Genomic DNA, 14695 nt, shown 5'->3' on the forward strand with positions numbered 1-14695 from the left:
TGTTCAAGAAACACCAAATGTGTTTGGTTCTGCTGTAAGTGTTAAAGAATAAAAACGTTTCATATCAATGAATCTATCTCACCCGATGTTAAATCTCCAAATTAAAATTTATCCACACTCTGTCCAACCCTGGTGATTAATGAGATGAGTGATTTCCTTATACTAGAAGAGACATGTTGGTCTTTTTTTTAAAAAGAAATTGTGGGTAGGTGAAGGGAAAATTGGGGGGGGGGGGGGGATTACAAGGTGGGAATCGAACCCTTACCAATAAGATGAAAGTTCATATAATAAATCCAACGGAGCTATTAAAATTCCGCGTGGACATTAACTTCTCTTGCCAAAAATCTTGAACAGTCGTTGCCCTCCAACATTTTTACATATTTGACCCAATTTGACAAAATGAACCTAGCATTTTGTGTTGCCATAGAAAGAAGAAAGAAGAATATTACACACAAGTCCTTTGTAAATACTTGAACAAAACCTTTACAATGATTGACGTGGAAAAAAATTGATGACAAATTTCCTTAAAATCGTACAGCAAACTTTTTGGAAATCGATCCACCTAATCTATTTTGAGTTCTCCAAACTTCTCCTTCTCCTCATGCAATGTGTTAAATACAGAAGTCAGCTCCGGGAACGCGGACAATAGTAGCAGCTCAATTAGATCAAGGACTAACTGCTTCACACACACAGATGACTGTACAAGAAAAAAAGTCCCTCAACGAGCTATTACTTAGAAATTAGAAGAGGTCAAACACAGAAACTAAGACAGATGAAAGAATTTAAAAGGCTATAGATCATATAACTAATATCCTAAACGCAATGACATAGTGATCACCTGGATGAAATAATAAAGATCCTTTGCACACTGTTCATATTCCTTGTGACCAACAAGTCCTACAATAGCAGCTGGTGCCTTATCTGCAAATGATAATAGGAGTCGAACAATTGAAGAGTAAGAAAAAGGAAAATGATTAGAGTTGAATGCATATATCCAACAGAAGATGGTAAAAGAACCAACCAATCATTAGCTCATAAACAAGTTTTGCACGTTGCTCTGCTTCCTGCTTCTGCATATCATCCAGTTTCTGTGAATCTTCCAGCCTAGGTGAAGATAATGGAGTTGGAGGTTGGCCTGGAGGAGAACTAGGAGATGAGGAGGGTGCAGGATGTTGACGTGCTGGGTGCTTTGTGATGAATATACCATCTGGCCAGAGAATCTACATGGAGCACAAAGAGTTAAAACTGGTACTAAGTCCAACATTGAAATCTTGGCTGTCCAGAGTAATGGAAAACTGCTTAAAAGGATTTTAAAGAAGCATACACCAGCTCTTTCATTTGAATGGATGTGCAAGATATATCAATATAGCGAGTTAGATGATGACTGATGACAGTATATACTCTAGTGTCCCACCTCCACCCCCACCCCACCCCGCACCCCCCACCCCCCACCCACTCCCCCCACCCCCCCAAAAAAAAGGGGAGAAAGAGCATAAAGCACGATCAGAACAGAATAAAAAGAAAAGATTTTTTCGAACCAAAATATTTTAAGTAGTAATAACACTTATCCAGTGAGACAATCATTACCATGCAAATTGAATTGTCATTAGCACCTCTCTTTCTTGAAAAATAAACAAATAAATTAAGGCACTTGAATACTACCTGCTCAACACGTTGGATACCTGCAGCAACTACTGAACCCCTGCACAGACGCTGGATTTTCTCAATCAGCCAATCATCAAAAGCATCACCCATTCCCAATTGTAACACCTGTTTAGCCACCCAGAATGCTTTCCTCCTAAAATGAACCCGAGTCAACAGGTCCAGCAAAGTCCATGACATAAATGCATTTAAAATCAAGTCCAAGAGATTAATTTGATAGTCACATATGTAAATACTACCTGATCCATCCACCATCTTGGAGCTGAAAAATGACATCGATAAGATCTAATATAGGCACGGTTAAATTTGGTGGCACCCACTACAGTGAAATAAAAATGAGATTTAGAGCCATTTTAGAAATTATATCAAATAAAAGCATCCTTGAATAAATTAACTTTCTTCTCTTTCCATAATCAATGAATCATAAGCAATCTATTCTTTAGAGTTCAATACTGCAAGGACATATATGCTTTCCAAATTAGACAAGTCACTAGTGACTACCTCACTAGGAAAGGTGGGATCAACGGGAGCAGCAACAAGAGATTCAGGTGACGCATGTGAGTTAGTTTCAACTGATTTTGATGTCGTCTGCATGTTTGGGGTTAATTTTCTATTTGCATGCACCTTGCTGTCACTAGTTGAATCCTCAAAAGTTTCTTTGAGAAGTCTTTTTGGAGGAGAGAGTGCGACATAATCTTTCCTGAATCTTGATTCATGTTCCGCATGATCTTGTTCCATCCTTGAAGTTGGATTCTTGCTTTCAGTATTAGAACGCTGCCCTTTGGAGGATAAGAGATCAGTTCGAGGGATTATACCATGCAGAGGTTCTTTACTCGTTAGACGTACAGTTCCGTCCAGGTCAACTGAAATCCAATATCCATATAAACTATTTATAACTATCACACAGGAGGAAGCCCCACCCTTTTCCCTCTCATCATGCTAACTCAGATTACTCACCCTGTAATGTTTCAATTATGGACAAGGAGTTTGAGAAGCTAAATGTCTGCATAACAAAACAAAGGAACAAAGAAAGAAGGTAAAATCAACTCTCTTTGTTCTAAAAACTACCCAGATTAAGAAAACTGTGAACTGATAATATTTTCAACCTGTGAATCCACACTGAGGAAGTCCCATACTTCGATGGAGTTGGAAACAGTTGGGAGCAGCAGAAGTTTCTGACGAAACCAGAAACAGAAGCCAAATAAAATACAAAGACAACATTAGAGAAATGAAATAAAAGCAAAATAGTAGATAAAAGTGAACAAGATCTTTTAGAGGATTATATACCAAAACGCAGTTTCCTGATTAATCTTAAAATTCTCTTGGCAACCCATGGCATCCAAATAGCACTGGAACTAGTAAAGGTTTGTATTGATTTCAGGAACATGAAAGACAATTCTTGGAAGATATGAAAGTCCAAGTACTATTAAAGAACTAAGACCAAGATAAAGTGCTACAATAAAGCTCAAAGTATAACAATATTTAAAAGGAGAAAATAGGTGTAAGAATAACATTTCAACATTATTTAGATATCATGGCAAATGTGTATAACATGATGTCACTCTGTTCTGGAAGAAAGTAATATTGATTGCTAAGAAAGGGACTGTCACATGCCGTCTGTTAAAGTATCACCTTCAAATATATGTCAAGTGATTTGCACCGTTCTCGAATGACAGGAACATCCAGATTTGAAGAGAGGAAATGTTTGGGAGGTAAATGAAGATTGTACTCCGGAAACTCCTTAAGACGCCAGTGTAGCTCCTCAAAATGTTGAAACCTGTAACCAGCAGCCTAAATTTAAATTTGATGCAAGAGCTTCTTGAGATGACAATCTCTACAAAAGAGTGATCATCAGAATGCCTAACAGTAGAAGGTTCAAATCACTCTACCTTCTTTTGATAGACCAACTATTATTGTTCATGTCTGTAACAGATATGGAATAAACAGCAAAAGTTCTGGAGCCACTTCTTACAATATTAGCACTCAGGACCTGCAACAGAGAAAAAGTTTATTCAGTAGACGTCCAAGATCATCCGAGTTAATCATTAAGTTGGTAATATGGACAAAAGGATGTCAATCAAATCCATACCTCACTTCTTAATTTCAAAAAAGAATCAGAAATTATAGAACCTATTGTAGAATAAGGACCCATATTATGAATTTCCGAAAAGCTTCTTGACGAGACAGATGATGATGCATTAGTGTCACTAGAAATTCTACTGAATATTTGTGTCTCAGAGTCATCACTTAGACCATCAGGTTTCACATTTTCTTTGGAATTTAATATATCTTGTCCATCCCCCAGTAAGAAGCCGGTTCTTTGTATCTCTTGCCACATGTGTTCCGTTTGGTTGCTTAATCTAGACCTTTTCCGTCCAGAAAGTACTCTATGTAAGTGTTTAGAGTGGAGATGTGCTTTACTAGCTTTTCCTTTTCTTCTCTTATGGCCCTCATTACTTTCAAGTGGATGATGAATGTGATTGATATTCCTTATATTTTTCCCATCCCACACTTGAGTGCCAGGAGAGTCAAAACCTGTCACACTGCTGGGTTCTTCATCTTCAGTAGTGTAAGAACTACTGCTCTCTGATTCAACCTCATCTGAGTTATGTTCATTTTCCTCTTGATACAAGTAATCTGGATGATAAATTGGTCTGTTCAAATCACCTCGCGAGGGAGCATTGTCCTCCTCATAATGCTTAGCTCCAACCTTGTTTTCTCTCACACTCTCTTTCTGTTTAGCTTCCTTTGAGTGTCCCGGCAATTTTGGTGCACTTACCAATGAACTCTTTTTGAGTTTATCAGATGCTAGATTGGCCTCTTCTTTCCGTTTATAGTTTCTGCCTTTAGCCCATATATTGTCTAAATTTTCAGGGGCCAGGGCTTCAGTCTTTCTACGAGAAAGCAAATCTAGCGTTTCACCCCAATCTCCTCCAGAGTGGTGTCTCTGAATACTTCCTCCGTCATCTGGATCGGCTTGTGATGGCAAAGAACTCCAAGAATGAGTAGACTGAGCATCAAGTGAAAGCAAAGGGTCCAATAACAAATCTGTTCCATTCATACTGTTCATGGCATGCTCCTCAGTATTATTAGGTTGGTCATTTTTTAGTTGTACAAGCTCTACGCCCTTGGCAGAAGGATCTAAAACCCGAGAAAAATGATCTGCTGATATTTTACCAGATCCAACCGGCCTGGACTGTTGTTCTGTTTCTGCTGCTGATATTCCTTTATCACCCTTCTTTCCAGAAACAACTAGAGACTCAATCCTCTCGTTAATGAACCTGACAAGTTATTGAACAATTAAAGAGCAGAAACCAAATTTGACAACAACAAGCAAGATCTAGGAAGCTGTTACCTCGGATTAGCTAAATTTAATACTGGTCGCATTACAACACAAGCAAGAAGCTCCCTGACAATGTTGTGGAATAAAGAGCACTGCGCATCCTCTGTTTGAAAAGTGTATGAAATGAGACCATCCATAAGATGCTGGAGTACCTGCAGAACAAGACAAAATAAATAAAGCCATCCTAACCAAAATGGCTTCTAGAATCAATTGATTATCAGTTGTTAGAGATAATAAAAATGAAATTACTTTGTGCTCAGCCTCCGGAGAAAACAAAGCAGGATGTAATTTGTCATCTGCAGCCAACACCAGTTTAAGCTCCACATCTAGCTCTTCAATTGTCAAGGATCTTGGCCGTTTCTTCTGAATCCTTATTTTGCTTGCGCGAAACAGCTCCAAATGAGTGCATATTAGATTGATAATATCTCTGCATGTGTTCAGTTGAATGATTTCCTTAAGATAAAAAGTTAAGGTAAAGAGGAAATCTTCAACATCCAGGAACTAAAATTTTAAACCTTGTGATAAGATCTATAAGATTAATAGTTCTCATGCGACATGAAATTTCCCCTAGTATGCCATTCATGATCTGCACGAGTTCCTCAGGACCCTGTGTATCAGAAGTTATGCGGGAGTACCAGAGATCTGTGACCCACTCAGAAACTATATGTCTGGTGAAGTGATCTATTGCTTCTTCGACAGCAGGTGAATTTACTTTCTTCCTCCAGGTGGACTTCTCATTAACTGTTCTTGGAGTATCTATATGTTTCCTCTGAAAAGTGCTGTTTGATAAGGATGACTTGCTTTTATATGTTACAGCTTTCATCCGTGCGTCAAAATCAAGAGACAGATAACGAAGGGAAACAATTAAGAGAGCAGCAGCAGGCAAGTTGACAAAAACTGAGGAGCTCATCACTGCGAAGCAAAGCATGGGGAAAATGAAAATTTAAGTTTATAAGGCCTTTAGGCATAGTATGTTCTAAAGAAGGATCAACTGTAAGTTTAATTCGAATATTGGACTCAACAGATTGCAAACACTCAGCCTTCATTACACTGCAGTTACAAAATAAAAAATAAAAACAAACAAGACAGTATCTCTCAAAGATGCATGTAGATGCTTGCAGAAATAGAGAAATTTGTCATGACAGGCACAGGCATACAGAATTGTATGTTCTTAGACTTAACTCCTACATGAGCAGCCACAATACAAGAAACTTTATACTAGGAAACACTTGAAGCGGTGAAATACAGCAATTGCATCAACAATTGTTCCGCTACATCAATGAAGTAGTTTACAGCATCATACTCAACCCCAAGACAGAAGACCATCACAACTACAGAAATGCTCGAACATTATTAAATAATGGTTTCTCTGAGTACAAAGAAGGAGGACCAAATCCTTCAATAAACATAGGTAAAGTCTTGTACCAACAGATTGTTTCCTGCTTTGAGCACACATTTCATTTCAAGAGAAGATACTAAGATAAAAAGACATTTATATAGAATTAAATCGAGGAAAAATGCACACACATGGTATCAAAATATATCTTCATGCCTATTGCTTGACCAGCAGGGGTGGAACTAGAATATGGCTTACAGGGTACGGCCAAACCCAGTAACTTTGGTCCAAACTCTGTACTTGTCTTAAAAGAATTCATTGAATATGCACAAATTATTAATTTAGAACTCAATAACTTGAAAGAACTAGAATCCCAAACCCATAAGCTTCAAATCCTAGATCCGCCTTTGTTGACCAATCATGCATGTCTTCACAATTTTAATAAGTTGTTAGTCATCGGTCATAAATCGAAGGAGGACACTTTCACTTGGGCTTTACCTCTATTAGTTCCTCCAAGTTTAAGCTTCTCAACTTGGATCTATCACATATTAAGTAGTCAGAAAAGTTGCAAAGAAATATTTCATGCGATTTCAGACAACATTTGATTCTTTTACTGCCTTGCACTCATAAATATTTTAGGTTGTATTCTTTCTTCAGATTGGCTTCTATGCCATCATGCATCAAATCTGTTGGTTGAATCATTGTGGACCTTGAAATGGTATCCAACAGAGTAAATTGTAAGAGAATTGTGAATCCTATGCATCATGCCAATTGCCACAAGAATAATTATCCATAATTACTACCAGCCTTTAGGAACTTTTTCTTGATAGTTTTACTGTTTTCTTCTCATTTTATTCACCTAACTTGGTGGATTTTTCTCTTGGAATCCCAGCCTGGTAAAAATGGGACTTCTTGCAGTCTGAAATTAATTTCTCATTGTCTTAAGGTCCATTATTCTAAACTTTCATCCACTCCTCCTGTTGAAGTCGTGCAACATCAGCCTACTTTTCTAGTTTGACTAAGCCTTGGCAGTAGCTATTTTCTAGTTAGCTGTTACTTTGTTATTTTGCTAGCACGTGATGCCTTTCCTAGTTTGTAGTCTTGTAGATTTTTTCCCTAGAGTTGAGGGAAATTGGTTTAGTGAAATTATGTTAGTTGTTTAGTGGGAATATGATTCCACAAATTCTGTAAGCCTATATTAGGCTACTTAATGTATTGAATAAAGAATCCAGAAAGTTTTCTCTGCAAACTGTTCCAGTTTCTCCTCTTCCTCTCTTTCCCTGTTATTTGTCTTTTGATTTCTGAGCTTTCCATTGTGTTAAGTTCGACATTTGGTATCAGAGCCAGAACAATGAATGATCTTCAAGTAGTTGGCGGAATCAAAAAGCTCAATAATCAGAATTATAATACATGGGCAACTTGTATAATGTCCTATATGCAAAGCCAAGATCTTTGGGAAATTGTCAACGGAAATGAAGTTGCACAACCAGAGGCAGAGGATGCAAATGGAACGTTGTGGAAGTGGAAGATCAAAGCAAGCAAAACAATGTTTGCACTCAAAACAACAATCGAAGAAGATGTGTTGGAGCATGTTCGTGATTCTGAAACGCCGAAAGAAGCGTGGGACACATTTGCTGCACTTTTCTCAAAGAAGAAAGATGCAAGGCTGCAGCTTTTGGAGAACGAGTTATTATCAACAGAGCAACGTGCTATGACAATTGCCCAGTATTTCCCCAAAGTCAAGAGGATATGCGGTGAAATTTCAGATTTGGATTCAACAATGCCAATTGAGGAAACCAGGGTAAAAAGAATTATTGTCCATGGGTTGAGACCTGAATACAGAGGTTTCATTTGGTCTACTCCAACCTCTTCCCATTCCTGATATGATATGGCAGAACATCTCCATGGATTTTATAGACGGGCTACCTAAAGCTTCAGGCAAGGATGTGATTTTTGTAGTGGTGGATAGGCTCAGTAAGGCTGTTCATTTCATGAGCCTCAAACATCCTCATTCTGCCTTAGATGTGGCTCAGATTTTTATGGACACTGTCTTCAGACTACATGGCATGCCAAAATCTATTGTGTCTGACAGGGATAAGATCTTTACTAGCAAGTTCTGGAAGGAATTGTTCAATCTGCAGCAAGTCTCATTGTTGACTTCCACATCTTACCATCCCCAAACAGATGGCCAGACTCAGGTTGTCAACAGATGTCTTTAATGTTACCTAAGGTGCATGAAATTTGAGAAACCTAAGGAGTGGCCAAAGTGGTTACCATTAGCAGAATGGTGGTACAACACCACCTACCATTCTACCCAGATGACTCCTTATGAAGTAGTGTATGGCCAGAAACCACCCCCTTTGCTTCCCTACATGCCTTTTGATTCTCACTTGGACACTGTTGACAGAAGTTTACAGGCTAGAGAAGCCACCTGGAGAGCTTTGAAGTCTCATTTACTCAAGGCCCAGAATAGGATGAAGGTGCAGGCTAATAAGAAGACTGATAGGTCCTATGCCATTGGTGATTGGGTATATGTCAAGTCCAACTCTACAGACAGTTCTCCCTCAAAGATCACTTTTTTCAGAAACTCTCAGCCAAGTTCTATGGTCCATTTCAGATTGTTGCTAGTGTCGGACTTGTGGCCTACACATTGGCTTTGCCCCCTCAATCTAAAGTTCACCCCACTTTCCACATTTCTCAGCTAAAGAAGCATTTGGGTACTCATGTTGCTTCAGTTCACCTGCCTGAGGTTCATTCAGACTCTGGTCAGATTTTGTTAGCCCCAGAGTACATCTTAGCCAGGAGGATGACTCTAAAAAAGGGGCAGGGCTGTAACTCAGGTGTTTGTCAAGTGGCTTAACAGTTCCGAAGAGGATAGTACCTGGGAAGATTTGCACGATTTCACCTTGAAGTTTCCAGATTTTCATCCTTGAGTACAAGCATTCTTGAGGGGAAGGCATTGTTGTGTACCTTTTCTATATGATTTCCCAGTTAGATTGTAATTAGGTGAAGTAGCTCAGAATTCTATTACAACACACGTGAGAAGCATGTGTTGGATTCAACTAGTTAGTTAGAAGTTAGTTGTAACTACCTTTCCCGCCAATTCTCATTCCTTGTAAATTCAATTGGATATAAGCTGGGCTCTGGAGAATTTGTAATCATCTTTTGGAGAATTAATCAGAAATCAGTCAGTTACTACTTCTTCTTCCATCTAGATATTTGTTCAGGAACTCTCAAGGTTCCTTATAAGATCACAATTTCTTCTTTTTCTCTTTGAGATCGTATCAAAAGCATCATTTTATTTGAGATCATGTTATGAATGGTGACATTGAACTTTCTTTTGTGAGCACTGAATTTCAATTGATTGATATTTTTACAAACCCCCTGCTTGAAGAAAGATTTTGCACTTTCAGAAAATCTCTCGGAATTATTTCAAATTCTCTTTTAAATTAATGACTTTTATGTTCCCATATATGTCTTCTATGTGAGTTCATTAATTGTTTCCCTCTTTTTCTACAAAACCTCTTCCTATTCGTCGTTCTCTCGTCTTACCATAAACATCATTATGCCCCTTTTTTTAGTCCCTTCCTTTCACATCAAAAACCCTTGAACTGCCGATAATCTATATCTCTTACCTTAGTCCCTTTTCTTTCTTCACTTCACTCTTCCTAAAAATCCTCTTTCTTCTCTCATCTTGAAATTTCCCTCATGGATGAATTACAGAAGTGCACCCCTGTGACCACTCGTAAGAGTGCCAGAAACAAAGGAAAAGGAATGGCTTCTTCTCTTGTCCTGTCGATTCTGATTTCTCTGATGAAACCCCTCATCCAAGGTCACCCGATTCCTCTCATCCTCTCGTGGTTAAGCAGCACGGAGACTGCGATACTCCTGGAGAATCGAAGAAAAAATCTAAGTTTGATCCTGATAGCTCTTTGGATGTCAAAACCAACTTTTGGTGTCCCTCCAATGAAACCCTCTTTCAGAGCCCGTTTGGATTGACTTATAAGCTTCTTATAAGTTGTTTTCAGCTTTTTTGAATGCTTGACTGACCAACTTAAAGTCATTTTGTGCTTAAAATAAGCCTCAATAAATAATTGGGTTTGTTTGGATGGACTTATTTTAAGCCGCTTATAAGTTGAAAACAACTTATAAGTCAAAAAAAAAAAGTTGGGTTGCACCTACTTTTTTTTTAACTTATAAGCAATTTTCAACTTATAAGCTGTTTAAAATAAGTCCATCCAAACAGGCTCTCACTCCCTAAAGGAAAACAACCTCGTGCATGGTAGAATCATGGATTTGAATCTTCTTCTTTCCCTTCACTGTCCCATAAAAGACTTCTTCGAATTTCAGGGATGGGCAAACATCTTCTCGACCACTCCCAAAATCGCCTATGAACCATTGGTCCGTCTATTTTATACTAATCTCAGATCTTCAAAGTCTGATGAACTAGAAACTCTCGTTCTGGGTAAAAGAATTTTTCTTGACTGTGATATCTTCGATGCTATCTTTGAAATCCATTGTTCTGGTCTCTCTGCCCCAGTAAAAAACTCCTGGCCAACTGATTTTGGTGTTTCTTTTGAAGAAGCAAAAAGGGTCATTGCCTTAGATTCCTCTTTGCCTCTGCCCTCTCGATTATGTCCTAAGGATCTCTCCTTTGAAGCAAGAGTCGTAGCACACATTGTTGCTACCACTCCTCTACCCCGTGCTGGATCCCATTCGACCCTTACTCAACATGATACTCTATTTACCATTTGTCTCCTATCTAGGCTCAAACTCACGCTTTCCTCTTTTATTCTCAACTTTATGATTGAATCTGCTTCTGATCTATCCAGTCTTCCTTATGGCATGATTATTACTCAAATCATGGAGGCTAACAACGTCTGCTGTAGTGACTTTTGTCCCTTGCATATCAAGCAATACTACAACTCCAGAGCTTTTGCCAGCGTAGGCTACATTCGCTCTGAAAACTCTTGGTCTCTCAAGTCCGAGAATGATGGTCCCAGTGCCCCTGTTTTCTCTAAATCTAAAGCTTCCCCTTCACCTGATCCTCTAGAGTCCTCCTCTTCCTGTGACATTCTGGCCAAGCTTACAGATATGGATGCCAAACTAAAATCTCTCAAGGATCTGATGATTGTTACTCAATTTCAAATGGACAAGATCAAGGATGCTACCAAGGAAACTGGCACTGATGTCGCTCACATTCACCTCAAGCTTGACCAAGTCATCAAAGAAGAAGTAAAAGTGGCCACCCAGATTCAGAACAGCACAGAAGCCATCTCCACTTCTATCTCCAATCAGTTTGCCTCACTGAAGAAACCTATGTTTGCTACTGCTTGTAACTGAGCTTAAACTCAGCTGACTAACTGCTCCTTGTTTTGCTACAACTGTTTTACTCTCATTATGCATGTCTACATATATATGTTGTGTATTTTTTTCCTTTTTTCTGATGTCAAAAGGGGAGAAAATCATATCCATTAAGACAGGGGGAGTCAACTAACTCCAGGGGAGCCGGGGAGTCAACTACAACTCAGGTAAAGCTGAGTCAACTAACTCAGGGGGAGTCAGCTAAGTTCCCAATACAACCAAAAAAGGGAAGTTGACTACTAATGCAATTTGTCATTATCAAAAAGGGGGAGATTGTTAGTGTGCTAATTTTGATGATGTGTATGTATTATGCAAAATGGAAAGGATCTCAAGAAAGAATCTAGTAAAGCAACACTCTGGTAAAGAATCCTATTTTATTTCGGATATCTTCATTTCTAATCATATCTCTCCTAGTATGGCCACACATCCACCTTATCATTTTCATTTCTACAATTTTCATCTTTTGAACATGAGAATTCTTGATTGACCAACACTCTATCCCATACAATATAGTTGGTCGAACCACTACACTGTAGAACTTGCCTTTAAGTTTTGATAACACCTACTTATCACACAACACTCTGGATGTGAGCCTCTATTTCATCCACCTTGCATCAATATGATGTGTGACATTATCGTCAATCTCTCATTTCCTTGGATAAATAGACCCAAAATATTTGAAACTTCCTTTCTTTTGGATGGCATTTGCATCAAGCCTTACTTCCATTGCACTCCAAATATTCTATCCTATTCCTACTCAACCTGAACCCTTTAGGCTCCAAGATCTATCTCCAAACTTCCAACTTAGCATTAGCTCCGCTGTCGGTCTCAACAATTAGAACAATATCATCTGCAAATTGCATGTTAGAGAAACATAGAATATTTCTCTCCATGAACTAATGAATTTCATAAACTAGTGTTCTCCTTCAGTGATTCCACACATGATCCAAATGATCACTAGTGCTTACTGAAGGAGGGGAGAGACAAACAGAGAAATAAATTTTGAAATTCACTGCTAACTGGTTGAGTTAGATGTTCTTGCATTGTAAACAGATTAGACTTCTAAACTAATCAATTTATAAAAGGGAGTAACATATGAGATCTGGACCTTTTTCCAACTACATTTTATTTTATTTTTGCACAGGAATCCTTCTAGTGAAGAGAGAACTCTTGAATTTCTTTCTGTCAACATGCATGGGATCCCTAGTTCTTTCCTCAGCATGCAGGATGTTTCAGTAGAAATCATAGTTATCTGAATCAACAATCAGCACACAGCAAGATACACGAGCAGGAAGTTGATCACATTTTGAATGAATAAACCTGTGTGATCACAAGAGGCAGAGTCGAGATTTGAAACTTATGGGTTTGGGATTTTAGTCCTTTTGAGTTATTGAGTTCTTAACTAATATTTTAGACATATTAAATGATTTTTTTAAGAACAATATAGGATTTGAATTAAAACTATTGGGTTCTAGCGAACCTGCTTCCAACACTCTCACTCTGACCCTGGTGATCAGGACAAAGATAATCACATGTGGTCAGGAATCAAACCCTGTTGTTTATTGGGTGCACCCCTTTGTCAAAGTGATCTTACAAGATAATATTTTGACACCGCCCCGCACAAAGTTGCAAATTCAAAGTCCAGCAGATCGAGCCTATACAGGTCAATATACTTTAGCAGCAGTTCTTTTCTTTTCTCCTTCTTTGGTTTACCAAGTTTGTAACATCTAAATTTAGTAACTCATTCCACCTAATGAGTTAGCTAGTTTATAAAGGCGTCTAGGAAGTTCTCCATTAAAGTAAGTGCAATCACAGTTAGTTTCAGCAGTCACACTCGGATCCTTGGGCTTTTAGAGTTGCATGAGCTCAATTGTAGCACATTCAAGCCACCAAAGAAGCTGCATTTTAGTTGACTAGAAAGCAAAGAATTTGCAAGGTCAAACACATGAAGCATAGTTCAAGATACAGGAAGGAGCAGAACCACTAAGTAAACACAAGAGGAGAGGAGCCCAAAATGAGCCACTCAACAGTTATATACTTCGCATCCATTATCAAGATCCTCATCAAACTTAGAATTCATCCTATACTTGTCCCTGAAAAAATGGGATTTTAGTGGCCCGTGGATCAAAAAGATTTGAATGGAATGTCGTACACTAGTGTGAGCTTTCCAATCAATCAATTCCCTACTTCAGAGACATATGTATTAGGTAGGCCCGTAACCAAGATTTTCATTAAGGGGATTCAAAAATAACAAGAAGTAAATATACAAAGAAACCAAGAGTATTCAACATCTACTGTAGTCTGTATATATACATAAAAAAAAAAAAAAAGCTAACCTTATATATACAGTCTTCTTCTCCGGCAAAGGGGGTTTGAATGAAAGTACAATAGCGCTGGGGGGGATTTATTGAAGTGATAGGTTATTTAATTGATGAAAGTAGAAAAAGAAACTGAATACTCACAAGACATTAGATAGGAGAGGCCAATAGAGCATATGATTAAGAAAACAACTCTCTTCTTAGCTTCCTCAACGAGGTCTCGAACAGTCACCGTCTGCCTTTCAGTGCTCATTTTTTTTTGGACCTCTTTCAAATCAAAACCTTCACAACTATCATCACCTAATTCACACAACTACAGCAGCAGTCACAAACTAGTTGAATTTGATAGTTGTACAATACAGATCATCTTGCTTTAGAAAATTGCAATTATGAAATTGAATTGTTAACAGAATTGATGTGATAAAATCAATCTGAAAAGAGTATGAAATTGAAGTGGATGTGATATTCTCAGTTGCTATGGCATAATGCCCATGTGTGCGGAGGTGTCCGTCCTAATCAAAGTTCAACTGCTCCAGATTTTTATTTACTTACGTGGCATTGTTTTAAATATTTGAGGAACACGTTTACCCTAAATTAAAACAAATATAAAAAGAAAAAAAATTAGTGAATTAATCAAAATTCTCAACTTATTTAGTGAAAAGAATTATAATT

At 38.1% G+C, this 14695-nt stretch overlaps 1 protein-coding gene across 2 annotated transcripts; it reads right to left on the reverse strand.

Annotated features, from left to right (window-relative positions):
* Nucleotides 1–303: 303 nt before the first annotated feature.
* Nucleotides 304–14494, reverse strand: LOC129898723 (uncharacterized). 2 transcript variants are annotated; one of them, XM_055973408.1, is made up of 15 exons: nucleotides 14168–14494; nucleotides 5521–5917; nucleotides 5255–5432; nucleotides 5018–5157; nucleotides 3752–4943; nucleotides 3552–3652; nucleotides 3295–3439; nucleotides 2769–2837; nucleotides 2620–2665; nucleotides 2164–2525; nucleotides 1902–1981; nucleotides 1663–1798; nucleotides 1022–1220; nucleotides 839–921; nucleotides 304–697 (listed from the first exon to the last, which is right to left on the reverse strand). In XM_055973408.1, exons 1-15 carry the CDS (start codon nucleotides 14274–14276, stop codon nucleotides 563–565), a joined length of 3372 nt encoding a protein of 1123 aa, XP_055829383.1. In that variant the 5' UTR covers nucleotides 14277–14494; the 3' UTR covers nucleotides 304–562. The 2 variants fall into 2 exon arrangements, with proteins under 2 accessions (XP_055829383.1, XP_055829461.1); XM_055973486.1 differs by lacking the exon at nucleotides 14168–14494 and adding an exon at nucleotides 14042–14137.
* Nucleotides 14495–14695: the final 201 nt, after the last annotated feature.

Source organism: Solanum dulcamara, chromosome 1, assembly GCF_947179165.1.
Source record: "Solanum dulcamara chromosome 1, daSolDulc1.2, whole genome shotgun sequence".
Lineage (NCBI taxonomy): Eukaryota > Viridiplantae > Streptophyta > Magnoliopsida > Solanales > Solanaceae > Solanum > Solanum dulcamara.

Coding starts and splice junctions, on each gene's coding strand:
- LOC129898723 (XM_055973408.1), bottom strand. CDS start 14,276: ATGAGCACTGAAAGGCAGACGGTGACTGTTCGAGACCTCGTTGAGGAA. Junction 4,944..5,017: donor TTAAATTTAGCTAATCCGAG/GTAACAGCTTCC, acceptor ATAACTTGTCAG/GTTCATTAACGAGAGGATTG. Junction 698..838: donor ATCTTTATTATTTCATCCAG/GTGATCACTATG, acceptor TTTCTTGTACAG/TCATCTGTGTGTGTGAAGCA.